This window comes from Semicossyphus pulcher, unplaced genomic scaffold (genome assembly GCF_022749685.1).
Source record: "Semicossyphus pulcher isolate SPU_LCO1_2020_fin unplaced genomic scaffold, fSemPul1.0.p SCAF_21, whole genome shotgun sequence".
NCBI classification, from domain to species: domain Eukaryota; kingdom Metazoa; phylum Chordata; class Actinopteri; order Labriformes; family Labridae; genus Semicossyphus; species Semicossyphus pulcher.
Window position 1 is genome coordinate 9,363,942 of NW_027211695.1, and position 15,576 is coordinate 9,379,517.

Sequence of the window (15,576 nt, forward strand, 5' to 3'; positions counted from 1 at the left end):
GAAGGTCACCGCTCAATCTGTGTTTGTCAGCTTGTGACGTCCCGCCAGCCTATCAAGTGGGGCTCTTTTGGGGAAAGACTGATGCCTCCTTCGCTGTGCCTCAAGAGAGGATACTCAAGATCATCCTCAACTGTCATCTTGTAGCCTGAGAAAAGATGGTCTCGATGCCAAAACAACAAGGTGCTCGGGGCGGTAGCAGCATAGCGTGTTTTTGTCACAGCTGCTTATCAGAAAAGTGCACTGAAGTCCGACATCTGATGAGACAGGATGGATACCAACAGGGAGATGCGAGATGTAGTGCCATCAGGTTATACATTCAGCTTTGTGTTGTCAGGTTGCACAGAAAGTACATCACAAACTTAGTAACACACGTTCTCGACAAAGTTTATTGGTATCATTTAAAAGGTAAAATAAGTAGGATTTTCCTAGAAAAATAAAATAGAGACTTTTACAAATACAATATAATATAAATCATCACTTATGGGCCTCTATACATGTGTGTTGGTGAGTGTGTGTGCAGACCCTTGTGAGATCCTTCCCTCTGCATCTATTCTGTTGTTTTGCTTTGCACGGGACGTTTTCAGGAGGGGCGCTGTGGTGGTTCCCTGAGCCAATCATAGCGTACAGGCGAGTGTGGGAGTGGTTCAAATTAGCAACTGGGCCCCATTCAGACCAGCGGACATGGCGAAAGAGCGATGCAGAGTCGGCCTTTTTTCTGTTGGACAGGTAGGTGCCTCATACCCGGAAGGACAAGCTAACCAGCGGTTAGCATGTTATCGCAACGGTAACCGTGATGCTATCGGTGTTAGCTCAGCGGGGTGGGTGTGTTCTCGTACGAGAGAGTGAGAGGGAGCTTCTGGTGACAAAGAGCCGAGGAGGAGGGACCCAGTTTGAATGTGTTGTGGACAAAATGCAAGGAAAAATCCTACTTATTGTACCTTTAAAGGACTACATTTAAAAATAGAGCTTAAAGCTCCTGTGAGGAACTTTTGGATTGTGTTGATTTTGGCGCCCCCTGTGGACAAAGCCGTACCTCTTATCTCTTTGCTGCTTGTCCTTACATGCTTAAGTGGTTCTTTTTAACAAAAAATCTCATCCTGCTTTCTTTAACAGTCAAAGGCAGCGTGCAGTTAATCGCTTCGTCTGACACCTATCCCCCGCCAGCAGTTTCAGGCATTAAAAATAACTATATAGAAATAATCAATCTTGTCGCTGATGGTCTGGTTTGCTTTTGTAGCTCATATGGAGTAATCAGAATTATGTTTCATGACTAGCGAAAAACTCCTCCCAGGAGCTTTAAACAAAAATCTGTCAAAAATAACAAAATATATGTTTATTTCAATAACTAATTAGCAGTTTGAGTCAATTCCAAGCAGAAGCATCAAATATTGCTGGATCGAGCTTCTTAATATTTAAGCTTTGCTATTATTTTTGGTAATGTAATACTCAATTGTCATTTTAAAGACAAAATGGTAAATCAGAAGAATACCTTGCAGATGATTTAATAATAAGTTTTCACATTACTTACAGCCTACATCACAAATTGTTTCAATCACCAATTTATCTCCAAAACCTGATAAATCACTGCAAAATAAACCTCTCTTAAAGAGAGCAGGTATGCTATGAACAGCAGGTTGCACACAGTTTTTTCTACACGCTGCACTTTCGTCACTAAGTGCAGCCTCAGCAGGCTTCAGAGAGCTGGCCAATCAGAAGAAAGTGGGCTTGTAGGGGCGGGGTTTCTTAAAGGGGCAGAGCTGACTGAGTCATTTCAGGCTGTATTAGGGCCTGCACAGAGCATGTTAATTATGCTAAACAGGTTTCACTGAGTGAAATATGAAGCTTGAAATTAGCATAATACCCCTCCTTTAATACGAAATCATACTTCCTACATATGCATCTATTATTCAGAAAAATGTGGCTACTACAGCTGACGGAGAAATAAATCCATCATAATGAAATGGGCTGTGAGGGGAAAACACAAGAAGTTACTGAAAAGAAGGAATTTAAAGTCACCCAGCCACATTGTCAAACCTCCGCTTTTGTAAATGACAGAAAAGACTTTTGAAAGACTCAAAGTTAGCACAATTCCATTTGTACTCCTTCCACATCAGTTCAGTCCGTCTGTCAGCTTTGGCCACTAGAGCTTTGATACGTGCTGCTCTCCTTTTCTCTTGTTCTTTGGGAAAGCACGTCACGTCAAAGTCTGAGAGGAAATCTGGCACTTTAATTCTGCTCTGCTTATCAGTAAACATACGTATCTCATCCAACAATATGTTTAGAATATCGAAACTCACACGCTTACTTCAGCATGCAAATGACCCACGAGCTGTATGGAGTAAACCTACGTATTGTTGCTAGGGGTCCCGAAGGAACAGAGAAACCTCTTTATAATTTCCTCACATCATATCAGCTGGAGTTGCTGAGGCCCCTGTGACTCAGCTGAATAACTAGAAAGGTCAACAACTAATTAATTAGACTGGGATACAACTCAGAAAAGGTCATACTTTCCAATGGAGTTCTGACTTCTGAGACTCAGCGACTACAGTTCAACAGACTATAGAAAATAGTGGCTGACTTGGACATAGTCAGTTATAATGGGCTGTGATTATCTGGGTCAAGGGTTTAGTGAGTACAGTCAGCCAGGAAGGCCATCCACCCAATTATAGAACAGTGAAAAGGAAATTAACAACAGATGCATGTTAATTAGCACTTTCACTGGAGGAAGTAAGCAGTATCTAAACCCAACCAATAAACTATTTTAATCAAATGTGATGTTTTGGGTATGAAAAAGCTACGGTATTGATTTACATAACTTTACTGATTGTGACAAACATCTTTTATTTTCTTAAAAAGCCAGATATAAAGAGCAGTAAATGCTACCAGCAACGAAGGAGGAGGAGGTAGTGATGCTCTGTGCAGCTCTGATTCACCACTGATCTCTGCCCTCTTCAATCTGATTGGACAACAACCAGCTGCCTGCTGAAAAACTTTGACATGGTCAAACTTGAGGGCTGGAAACGGGGGAGAGCTGTGTGTGTTTTTGTTGCCCATGTGAAGGCATGTACACACCCTCTGCAGTGCCCCGGCTACTGCTTGCACATGAGGCAAAGCTGCCTCCAGGCCTTCGCTGAAATGAACAAGGATGACAACATTCCAATCTTAATCTCTCCAGGCCTATTTTTCCCTTTGAGACACATATTTTGAATAAAATTATTTACTAAAGGACATTAAAACCCTTGTCATATATGTATATCCTGGGGACACCTTCAGAAATTCGATAGCTTTTATTTGACTATTAATAATATACATCATTTTGTAACTAAAACAGAAAAAAATAATAATAATTACCCTATCATTGAACCAGGCGAGGGAAATGGTATTATGGGCCCTGCCTGCCTCAGTTTCCAATAAATCAGCTGAGCTAAGGAGTGTTTTTCTCCGAGGTTAAAAATCTACAACCGTTCTGATTTTTTTTTCAAGCAACTCCCAACACACCACTTACAAGCAGCTGTTGGATTTTTGTGCTAACATATTTTACCTTTTAATTATATTTTCACTGGACTTATTTGTTTTTATCTGTTTTGTTATATTGTATGTTATTTAATCATGATGCTTACAGACAAACAAACAAAGCATGGTATTTGCAAATTATCATCACGCCAAGTAAATTATGAAAATGTGAAAATCATGAAAATACATTATGTATAAGGTAGCCTCCAGGGTTCATAATTTCATAATGCAGCAATAAAGCCTTATTTGCCTTAATTGTTGTTGTCCTTGTTTGAATTAGTTGCTGGTGAAAATGCAGAGCAAACATGTAATCTAAAGATGCTGGGTCACAAAGGCATTGACAGGTCACTGAGTCACATAACTTATTAATTTAGGAGACTTTAATCAGACATTTTATGACCAAAACAAATATCGTAATGCTTGTTTTAGTTTCTATAAGTGGGTAAGGACGTATAGCAAATGAAACTTGAGACTAAGAAGAGAGTAATTTTGTCTAAATTAATATAAGAAAAAAACACTGCTCACCTGGTATCAAACTTGATTGATGTGCTGGTAGTAGTACATTTAATGAAAATAGCATCCGCACGCTCAAATCTGTGCAAAAATCTTACTTAATTTGCAAGCTTTCAGTCAGAGACCTTCTTCAAGGCATGCTCAGGTAACAAGTGAATGCAGCAGTGTACAAGGTAAAGAGAACATCACTTGATTAGCCTTAATGCAGAACACTTGTGTCAATCAGTTGAGCTTGTGTGGCTAAGCATCAGGGGGATTGTACTCCTAAGTATAATGGACTACAAGTTAAAGACAGTGTCTATAGAGACAGTCAAGAAACACTAAATATATCGAATATACAAAGTTCATAAAATAAACAAGATTGAACATGCAACAACAGAGATATATGTTGCATATATCTCTATTGTATCTCTATTATACTTAGGACTACAATCCCCCTGATGCTTAGCAACACAAGCTCAACTGATTGTGTTCTGCATTAAGGCTAATCAAGTGATGCCTCTGACCGAAAGCGTGCAGATTAAGTACGATTTTTGCACAGATTTAAGTGTGCGGATGCTTATTAGCATCTTAAACAGCAAAACACAATTTTTCACTAGATTCCAGCACCTGCTAACTAGGGATGCCACGGTGGGGACATTTTCCCAGCAGTTTATAAACGATTACACTGGACATAAAAAAAGAAAAAAAAGGCATTGATGATGCCCAATACCAGTCGAGCACTTTAGGGCTGACCCAAATGCTTCGAGGCTTCAATCATTCATCATTCAATCATCTTTTTTTTTTTTCTTTTAACCACAGATGTTAGGAGATGAGCAGATATAACACAGATCTGAATGTTTCTCATGCTCAATAAGGTCGCGATCTGTCCATATTTCCGTGCACAGCTACTATAAAGTATAAAGTCCGTCTCCACATGCTGTTAATGACACGAGCGGGAGCTGTAACCTGCGATCAGTTCATCATAGTTTATTATAACGCAGCGCAGGGAGGACACAGATGTTTAAAAAAACATGGATCTGTGTTAATCACACGGATCTTTCTGTCTGGCTGTCACTGTTAAGAGACTCCAGTCTGCTGTGTAATTCATGTATTTCACACAGAGCTGCAGAGGATCATCAGGCTTCATGATCAAACTAAGTTGTGTATCACGTCATCACTGAAGTTCGCGATCACCCCTTCCCTCCCTCCCTCCCTGCCTGTGCTTTCCCCCTCTCAGTGCTGCAAGTCTGCATCACAGTTTTTAATATATGTATCTCCTTGTACATTCATATTTTTATATGCACAAAAAAAGGCAAAATGACGGTGGGGGCGGTGGGGGAATTATGCAATCGGTGTCAAATAAACATAGAGAAGCATGATCTGCATAGTCTGATCTCCTTCGAAATGTTCTGCCGTCTATGCTGTGACAACCCACCACTGCTGCTTGGTTGTTATGACCCTTACATGGTAGAGAGGGGGAAGATGGAATGTAACTCCACCAAGGACACATAATGCATAGTAAGTTTTTAAGTAATTAAAGACTTAATACTAAGTAAATTATTTTTCTCACACCCTCCTATTAAATCAGATATGTTTACATAGAGCTGTTTATTTTGTAAGTTAAGTTTAAACGCTCCTTGCAGAAACATGACACCGATGTTGGATTCTTTATATTGAGATGCGTATTTGAAAAGTGGGCCCTGGACAGCTTCAACATTGTGAGTCATTATTTTTGTAATGTTCTCTGCTGATGCAGGAGAACAAGCCTCCAACACTCTGTAATCAGTCACGCTTTGCTGGGTGACAGAGGCAATTTCAGAGCACACACACCAAAACACACGGGGTGATTGGCGGCTGGGGAGATAAATGACCAGGTTGTAATTTCCAAGAATTTTCACCTTCATTCAACACAAACAGAAAATAATTGAATATGAAAACAAGAATTTGTCATGAGGCTGGGCAGCCATTGTATTGAGTTTGTTTTCTCTTTGCTGGACAAGATTTATGTTGTTTGAGCAAGCTGTTAAATTACACCTCTCACAGAAGTGTTCGTGTACGGGCTCACCTCATACTCTCTGACCACCCTCATGCCGCGACCACCTCCTCCGTAGGCTGCTTTGAAGATAATGGGGAAGCCGTATGTTTGGGCGAACACCTGCGCCTCCTGCAGGCAGGAGATGGGAGCATCGGTTCCAGGGACCACAGGTACACCTGGACAAGGGTGGGTTAAGATAAGCCAAAGGATGCATCGGTGAAAATGACTAAGAGATTCAGAACACTGGACTTTATAGCCAGACACCAGAACTCTATTAATTTATAAATCATATATAATGTGAGAGAAGGCTGCCAGACACTTCTTGCATCAAACTGCATTTGAGTCTCTCAAGGTCAAGAGCTACTTGTTGGTGCAAAATAGGAGGATGGTGCTGCTCTTAGATAGCACTTAGGATTTCACAGTTTCTTGCAGTGACAGATGGAACAAGTTGAGGCTGAAAATGTGTTCTAAAAATGTGTTCATTCCCAACAGTAAAAACAAATTTCATGTTTGGGGAGTAAAAGCCAAAAGAAAAGCTAGCAAGGCAATGGCAGGGTGAAAGGTGGGGGGAGGAGGTGGACAACAAGCACTAGAGTTCATGGGGAATTTGGTTAGATTTTGGACACTTTGATCAATAATAACACAGGCCTCAGAAGGGCACTAAAATCATCTTGTCACTGCCAATAATCCCTTTCCATACCTGCACTGATGGCCAGGGAGCGAGCCTCCACCTTGTCTCCCATCTTGCGGACAGTTTCTGGGGTTGGTCCTATAAACATGACGTCCGCGTCTTTGCAGGCCTGCGCAAAGTCTGAGCGCTCAGAGAGGAAGCCGTAGCCTGGGTGGATAGCGTCCACATTATTGTCCTGAGATGTAAGAGAGGGGAAGAGACAGAAAAGGTAATTTCATACATTACAAATTAATCATATTCCTGTGTGCTTTAGATTAGATTTACTCGCATTTCTTTTTACGTTTCTGCTAACATGCCAGCGAAAACCAGGAAAGGAAATGCAGCCCAGCTCAGCAGCAGGAGTTCTGGTAAATAGGGACCGACCGCTGGGCCCCAGTTAACACTTGGCTGACTATTGCTGAGGGACATAGAGAGGCATCACACGCTCTAACCTGCCTGCTTAACCACACACACTGTCTGCTGGCAAGTGCAAACATTTCACTTTCAGCAAAGGGACAGTGAGCTGCTGACATATTTTACTCTCATTCTATCTTAGTTACAATCGCTTTAATCATCATCTGCTGGATGGACACCGGCAGGAGGCTGAGCGAGCAGACAGGCACGCATAATTTGAGGGTCATGGGGGTGTACTGAGAGCACGCACACAAACACACATGGTAGCAGACAGATACAGTAGCTGCCGAGCTTGACAGATAGAGCCATCTCTGGATCAGTATGTGCCATCTGCTCTTGGATACGAGGCGGACTATAATTATGGGCTGTCCCGTTGTTAAGGGAGCTGTTACTGGCAAGCCAGGGGAGGCATGAAGCCACACACACATTGAATGCAGTAAGTGCATGCACACAGGCAGGTACACCCACTCGCCTGCGCACACACAGACGGATGAAAACGCACACACATACAAGGAAGATCACACTCTTGCTTTCACAGTTGTAAGCTTACACACACACAACGTAGTAAGAAAGCCGCACACAGAAGGTACTGGGACAGAGACGGCTGGTTATTTTAGTCACAAAGTAGCAGAGTGACACACAGTGTGAAGAAGAGGTTTGAAAGTGTGTGAGAGTGAGAGCAGCATAGAAAGAACACACACACTTCCACGCTAGCATGGGGTGGCTGGGCTCCCAGATAGGCAGACGGATTTTGAGAGACGAGTTGGACGGCGGAGGCTCTCCGACTTGGCTGGCTGACCACATGCCCACGCAGAAAATTATAAACCGTGAGCGATTGATCAGAAAAATGATAATGAACAACTGGCAGCGCATCCTGAAGGGATGGAGGGAGGGTGGAAGGGAAAGGAGGTAACAAGGAACACATTCAATCTAACACAGTGGGAAGTGTCAGAGGGAAGAGGAGGAGAGGAAGAGGGAAGCTGCAAGGACGAGGTGGAGAAGAGGAGTCAAGGACAGTAAAAAAAAAAAAAAAAAGACAAGAGTTGAACCAGGGTGGGGTGAGGGAGTTAGATGAAAGTGTTTCCCCTTTACTTTAGCTTTAAGCTAAATGTAGTGAAACAGAAAGGAATGAAAGGAATTTGTCTGTTACTTGTTTTGCATTATTTGTGCCACTAAAGTCATTAACAGGGATGCAAACAGGTAAGGGGTAAAAAACGAGAAAACATTGGAAACCTGACACAACTAGGGGGGGCCGGGGGCATGCTCCTGTGCTCTTTTGTAATTCCAGGTGGAGCTGATAAAATAACTTCATGCATTTGAAACGTAAAGCTTTTTATGTGTTACTGGATAACACTGTACATGTACTGTATGTCCTCTTCTTGAGCACCTATAGGAGTAAACAGTGAATGAATGGACACGGTATAGACAGTGTTTGTTACCAGTGTTGTGTAATTAGGTCGGTGGAGAAAATAGAACAGACGCCGAAACCATCACTGCAGCTCACGAGCCGACCGCGGAGCTCTGCGCCGCAGTATGCCTGGGCGCTCTCTCTGAGAACACACCAATTGTTTAACATGGGCGCCGAAAGGAAGCGGGCAGCGCTACAGAGCGCATCACAGCGAGTACGCCTCCTGTGTGTCCCCGGCGTCAAGAAGGTTCTCAGGGTTTACATTAGTAGAAGGCTCCAAACCACATACTTAGAATTCTGTGGATTACCTCAAATGGTCCTGGCAATTCTGTGCTCTTAACCCCCCTCCCCCAAAAATAACCTCTCCACAAATCTCGTAGGTGACCTATTTTGATCTCAAAACGGCGAATTTCACCAAAAGGTGTTTGCATCCCTGCATTAAATTTGCTGTTTTACTGACAGCAGGGGGAAACCTCAGGATGGTAGCTGAGCTCCTGAAGACAACAACAACAGATCAGAGGAACAGTTGCATACAACACCCCCACAAACTGAACACTGCCTTTTTCTTTCTCTACAGGTTACATAGATTTAGTAGAACATGGTGACTCCTGAGTTTAAGTGTGGGTTTCCACTTTGGACAGAGCCATGCTCGCAGTTTCCTGCTCATGCTTGGCTTTAAATTTTACATTCCCATTTTTGTAACGCTGGCTTTCCTACTAAAGTTTTCTATCTTCAAGCCCACGCTGAGGAAACCCTAATGACATCACTGGGGACTTTAGAAAGCTCCTCCAGGACTCCAGAAGTCATTAAGCATTAAAACTACTTTCACAGGCTGAGTACTGTAAAACTTTCAGTGTAAATTCGCTGTCGTTTTCCCTTGAAAGAAGTCCTATATAACATATTGGGAGACGTGCTCTTTACCTTGGCTACTCTGATGATGTCAGGAATGTGCAGGTATGCAGCAACAGGTGGCAGGCCTTTTCCGATCAGGTAAGCCTCGTCTGCCTTCTGCCTGTCGAGACAAGGGCAAAGGAACGTTTGGATGGAACGACAAATGCAAACAAAACTGTGCATCAGATCTAAAAGCACACAATGGCTTTGTGGAAGTGTATCTCAGGCAGATTAAGATGCTTGATTACCTGAATGTTTCTTATGCCAACACATATATTTATTTACCTACTTAATACCAACCACAAAGTAGAACTGTCCCAAAGCGCTGGAGAGGAGAAAAATGCTCCCAAGCTTCCTTTAATTGCTATTGGCTCTGATTAACTGCGAGCATTTCATGGTCAATGCCCAGTCGTTTAGACTTCTGTCTGTTACGCTTTCTTATTCAATCCTTCATGGAGCCGTTTGGCTCTAACATTAGCAGGGATTAGTACCTGTGCATTTGTCCAGTGTCTTGTTCGGAGTAGACGGCCACGGTTCGGATCCCCAGTTCCGTGCAGGCTCTGAACACACGGATAGCGATCTCACCTGGAAAACAACGGGACAACATGTGAGGAATGCATGGTACAGTATGATCATATTGTGTTTCTTGCATTGCTACATTTTGCCATCATTCTGTTATGATGCTCTTTCTCTCCTTCACTGTTAATCCCTGTATTATTTAAATGAATATTTTCTTTCCTTATTCGAGTAGATTTTATGTGGTAAGATGCTGTAGTTGTCTATTTTTTATAAGCACACATTTAAAATGATTTTATCAACATCCTGTAGCATTGGCCCAATTTTGTGATAAATGCCTCCTCTGAGAGAATAAAATAAACTTTAAATCTTTTATGACACACATGAGATGAAAACAAGATTAAACTATTTGGTTTACTTCATCACACTGTGGAAAAACATCCACAGACGCTGCAACAAGTCTACAGAACACAGAGCGTAAAGTCTCGCCTTTAGACAACCAAAACACCGCCTGCCTTTAATCTTGCTGTCACTACAGCCAAATACTTGTTTTCCAAGCAGCACACATTTGGGGAGAGAAAAAAAGTATTTTCACTGAATGTGTTCTTCTAGCTTGAAGGGGAGGACAGGGTTTAAACATTTGAGGAACATCGAAAAAACAAAAAGAGAACGAGAGCAAGGAAGAAAGTGAATTTTAGACGAGGACTACAGTAGAAGGAAGAAAATAAGAGACAGGACGGAGAGGAGAGAGCGAGACAGTATAAAAAGCCAGATGGCTTAAATGTTATTTAAGCTAGAGAGAAAGAAAGAAAGAAAGAAAAGGTCAAAAAATAGAGGAAGTTTCGAAAAGCGCAATGCAAAAAGAGAAAGAGGACCAAGAGGGAGGCTTAAAAGAATTGACATAGCAGAAGAAACACAGTTTGGCAAGTTTAACAACATGACAAATATGGGGAGAGGAGACGAGAAGAGCAGTGGAGAGTAAAAACAGGGAAATCAAGTCAGGAATGAAAAGAGGATAGCAAAAAAGAAGAAGTCACGTGGGGCAAAAAGGAAGATAGCAAGTGGCTCAGAGGAAAATCAAATCTGACAAGTGCTGAGAAAGGCAGGGAGTGCAAAGGGAGGGAGGAGAGGAGGTAGGAGGGGTAGAGGACAGGAGAAAGGAAAGAAATGGAAAGGCGAATATTAGTGATAGAGAAGAAAAGCATTGGCAAAGAGGAGATGTGCTTGGTGGAGTGGAATCTGGGCTGATATGATATGATGGTCTGGTCTCTCTCCCATCATCATCACACACACACACACACACACTAAAGCTGAGCACGGTCCAGTGCGCCACAGTGTGATGAATGTGATCTAATGTGGTGTTGAGATCACGTCACGCCAATGTGAAGGAAAGAGATTGACGGAAAGCCCCACTGTGTGCGCGTGTGTGAGAGAGAGTGTGCGGCGGAGAGCAAAATCTATTCAAATCAAAATGATGGATTAACTCAGTTAAATAGAGCCCCTGTACGGGAGGCTGGTCATGAATGTATGCATGCATGCATGCATATGTGCAATGCGGACTTCTTGTGTGCAGTATAGGAGCCCAGCATGGGTCTAGATTGTATGTGGAACCCACGCACTAATCAAACACTGAATCAAATCAAGCACTTTAAATGTGTCCGCAGGAACGAATCAAAAGGGAGGCTCTAAAAAGCAATTAGGATAATATGCATGAATACATTTATTTGTCACTCAAATCCTGCACGTCACCTGACAGAGTTGCTCTAATTGCACAGTGACTGCCTCTGTGGACAGCATTAGCATTAACCGGAGGGGGTCTGCTGATTAGAAGTATTACCGGATCATTTCAGGGATGTTTATGCTGCGTGTAACGAACATACCGCTGGATTCTTAATGTTTAGGGAAATATGAGCGTCTCTATAATTATGTTTCCATTCAGACTTCAATCTCAGTTATGTAGACCTTACTTATAGTGCTTCCTAGCAGCTTAAAACACATCGATACATTTGCCTGTTGTTAAACTGTATGTTACACTGCATACAACAGGTTACACAGGCAGAGAACTCCATGCTCCCATCTTCTACTTCCTAGTGTACATGGAGGACTATGGTTGCCGTTCCAACTCTGTTTCCCTGCTTTTGGATTAAAGCAAACAAAGCTAGCTTGTAGAATCACCCACATACAGTGTGTGCTTAAATATAAGTATGTGCCAAGGCAAACTGAATGAAGGCAATTAAATATTCAGGGAGTCTGTTCTTTTGCCTGAGGGAGATTATAAGTGTCATTACTTTTTTCTTACATTATAAATGAAACTGCATTTAATTTAACAGTGCTATCTGAATTTCTGGTCCTCTTCAGTTGGTGAATTAGAACTGTTAGGATGTAGATAGGTTCTCACCTCTGTTGGCCACCATGACTTTCTTAATTGGTCGATAATCGCTCTGCGGGGAAGTGTGGGTAAAGCGGGAGACAACGCATGACCTCCTCACGGCCAACAGGCCGAGTCCGCCTCGGACGACGGCGTACCTCAACATCCTAAAGAAAAGGAAAGGAAATAATTAACATACAGCGTCTGTACACACTTAAAACTTAAAGATTTTCGAAGATTTTCATGTAAACAATGAACGATTTTACAGATTCACACACACAGTCACACAAAAAGAGTTCATAGATGCTTTTGTGACATAATTTCCAACAAATTCTCCATCCTTGAACGAATAAACACTTGTTTTCAACAAATCAGACAATTCAAACCTACAACTTATATTTCCTTCGAGTCAATGTAGTAACAATTTGCTGAGCTCAACTTCTCTGGAGAGCAAGTTGAAGGTTTAAAAATGATTAAACAAGAGGCGGTAGCGCTTTTTAGATCGATTACTTTAACTCAAGCAGCGCCCTTGGTTGTTGCCGAGGGTTACGTGTGCCACTGAACTGTGTGATATTCCCTCAAAGATTTGGAATTGGTGTTGTAATATTCATCAGGAATTTGGGATTATTCCAAAAGCAGCATGATGTACGAATAATTTGACATCTGGGCCCATAACTATAAAAGTTTAAGAAAAAGACAGAAAAATTGAACGCCATCTGTGGATAAACATGCCAGATTGCCCATATAATGCATGGGAGTACAGATGATACTAAATATATAATCTTGAAGATTTTCATGTAAATAAATGTCTGTTAAGTCACAATCTATCGCTATCTATCTCTCTATCTATCGGTCTCTGCAAGTGTTGCAAGTAAACATTAATCTACTATGGCTGAACAAACAAAGAAAAGATCGATGACTACAGATACAACTTCCACAATAAGTGAAAATCCAAAGAAAAAGAAACAAATTCGACGCTCAGATGAAGGCAAACAGTCTGAAAAGAAAAGCGACCGTCCGCGAGGAAAATCAAGAGTTCCAACCGGAGCCAACCGTGGACGTCTGGTTATCTGGGAAGTGTGCTCCTGCAATTACCGCTTATCACTATAGGTGGCACCAAAGAGAACGAAACTGAGATCTTCGAGATTACCACTTTAAGTTTGAGATTTATAACATCACCCGACACTGAAATGCTTGTAAATCAATCTTCAAAAAACTAATTTGCTGATCATTTGTTGACAAAGGGAACAGGTACCATAGTTTATGTTATAAGGGGTCCCTAAAAATAAGGAGGACACTTAAGAAATAGTCAATTTCAGTAATTCTGTGGGAGGGAGATTAATATTATAATTAATCTTGTGAAGTGCACTAAATGGATAAAGACAAAGTGGAGGGAAAAGAAATTCGACTACAAGCAAAACAAATCTGTTTTGCATGACAGGAAGGTGCAAATTAAAAATGCCAATCAGCTGCTGCTCCTCCTGCCAGCCACCAGTCGGCTGCAGGTGTGTCTGATTAGAGAGTTTCTGCTGGTGTCTTTTTTCAAATTACCATAAAAACCTTCTAATTACCTCTTTCCTATCCCACACATTTTAGATACAATCATACAAACTGCCCCACTAGGGAAGAAACAAACCTGATATTAATCTTTTTCATGCAAATCAGTTGTTCACAGGGACAACATTGATTATTTAACTGCACACAAACAAAAACAAAAACATTTCTTCCCTCTAACTCTGACTGTAAATGCGGCCTTAAAAACATTTCCCCAATACACATACAGTTTCTAAAGTGAAGCACATTTTTCCAAACATACACAGACAAACCTACCCATCACCACATGTCAATGGCACAGGTACACAAAGGCATACACACAGATGAATGTATACACATAAATTAACACACACTCAGGCATTAAAGTGCAAATAGTCAACAACTACCTCCTTAACTAGACGGTAGGTGTCTTATTCCCTGGAAAAAAAGGCTGCTAGCCTCCCCAGTGAGCCTCACACTGCAGAGGTGGAAGCTTCTTCTTCTGGTCTGACTACAGAGCTACACCTCTATGGCAGTGCTTTGCTGCCACACTGTGGTCAAACAACAGCATTGCAGTCAATGGAGAAGAGATCACTTTAAAGCTGGGAAAGTGCCACTGCTGGGAAGTCTCAGAACTGACAAAACTAATTTGCCTTGTTATATGTCACAATATGGTCCACTATACACTTAAAAACTCACAGAACATTAAAAACTAACAGCTACAAAAGTGCAAAGAGCCTTAAAGGAGAAGTTCAGTATTTTTAAACCTGGGCCCTATTTTTACAAACTTGGGTTTTGACTCATAGGAACAAAAACTTTTTTGAATCGGTCCAGTAGATGTCCTCCGCCATAGTCGCGATTTAGCTGCTACTACGGCGGAGGACATCATGTTAACTTTGACTCAGACAGAAGAAAAGCTGTTTTCCATCTATTTTCTTTCATGCACATTATCTCATCATGCACAATCACTTCCTGTTTGTTACTCGTGTTTGCAGGGTTTCACATACAGCATTTCCTGTATATTTAAACATATGAAATGCATTGCTGTTTACTGTAATGTACAAACAGTCTATACCAAACAGTAACAATGCCATACATGATGGCACATATAAACGTAAACTAAAAGGATAGCTAAATTCACCTGTTAACCCGTGTATAGAGGAGCGTCTTATTCACTTTAAACTATTATTCAGTGCATGGATAAGACTTGTTTTACAGTTTAAAAAATGTAGACATTTACAATTAACTATGCAAACAAATTACTCAAATAAAAGTTACATGAACGCCCAAAACTGTCTCCCCTATGTAGTGAGAATGTGGACAGACTGCTTGACACAACATGAAGCAAATAGGGCAAAGTTTGTTGTACTAAAAACCTCCTTTACCGTGAGAACAAGTGTTAATTATTGTATGACGAGTTATTTCCTAACTTTAAAGAAGAAAATCAAGAACCAATGTAAAAATGCTTGTAGTTGTCTGAAGACTGTCTGCAGTGTCGGCTCACGCTGAAACAGAATACTGCTGCCACACAAAAGCAACAGAGTCACACTATGAGACAGATACAGTTACCCAAGGCCTGAATACGACAGCGAGACAACAGCAGGGCCGAGGAGAACAAGACAAATGTAGCAGGCAGACAGGAAAAACTAGTCAAGAGTTATCTGTGTCCTGCACTGACCTTACCTCTACACTACAGCTGAAGTGCAATTTCTTACAATAGAAGTGCGTACATA

At 41.6% G+C, this 15,576-nt stretch overlaps 1 protein-coding gene across 1 annotated transcript in view; it reads right to left on the bottom strand.

The window, feature by feature from the left end:
- Positions 1 to 15,576, bottom strand: part of LOC138600738 (pyruvate carboxylase, mitochondrial-like) — a 354,400-nt gene that overhangs the window by 325,831 nt on the left and 12,993 nt on the right. The window contains exons 2-6 of the mRNA XM_069672230.1: positions 12,341 to 12,477; positions 9,918 to 10,011; positions 9,457 to 9,547; positions 6,744 to 6,909; positions 6,074 to 6,219 (exon numbers count right to left, since the gene is read on the bottom strand). Coding sequence (XP_069528331.1) covers positions 6,074 to 6,219; positions 6,744 to 6,909; positions 9,457 to 9,547; positions 9,918 to 10,011; positions 12,341 to 12,477 — 634 coding nt within the window. The remainder of the gene's footprint in view (positions 1 to 6,073; positions 6,220 to 6,743; positions 6,910 to 9,456; positions 9,548 to 9,917; positions 10,012 to 12,340; positions 12,478 to 15,576) is intronic.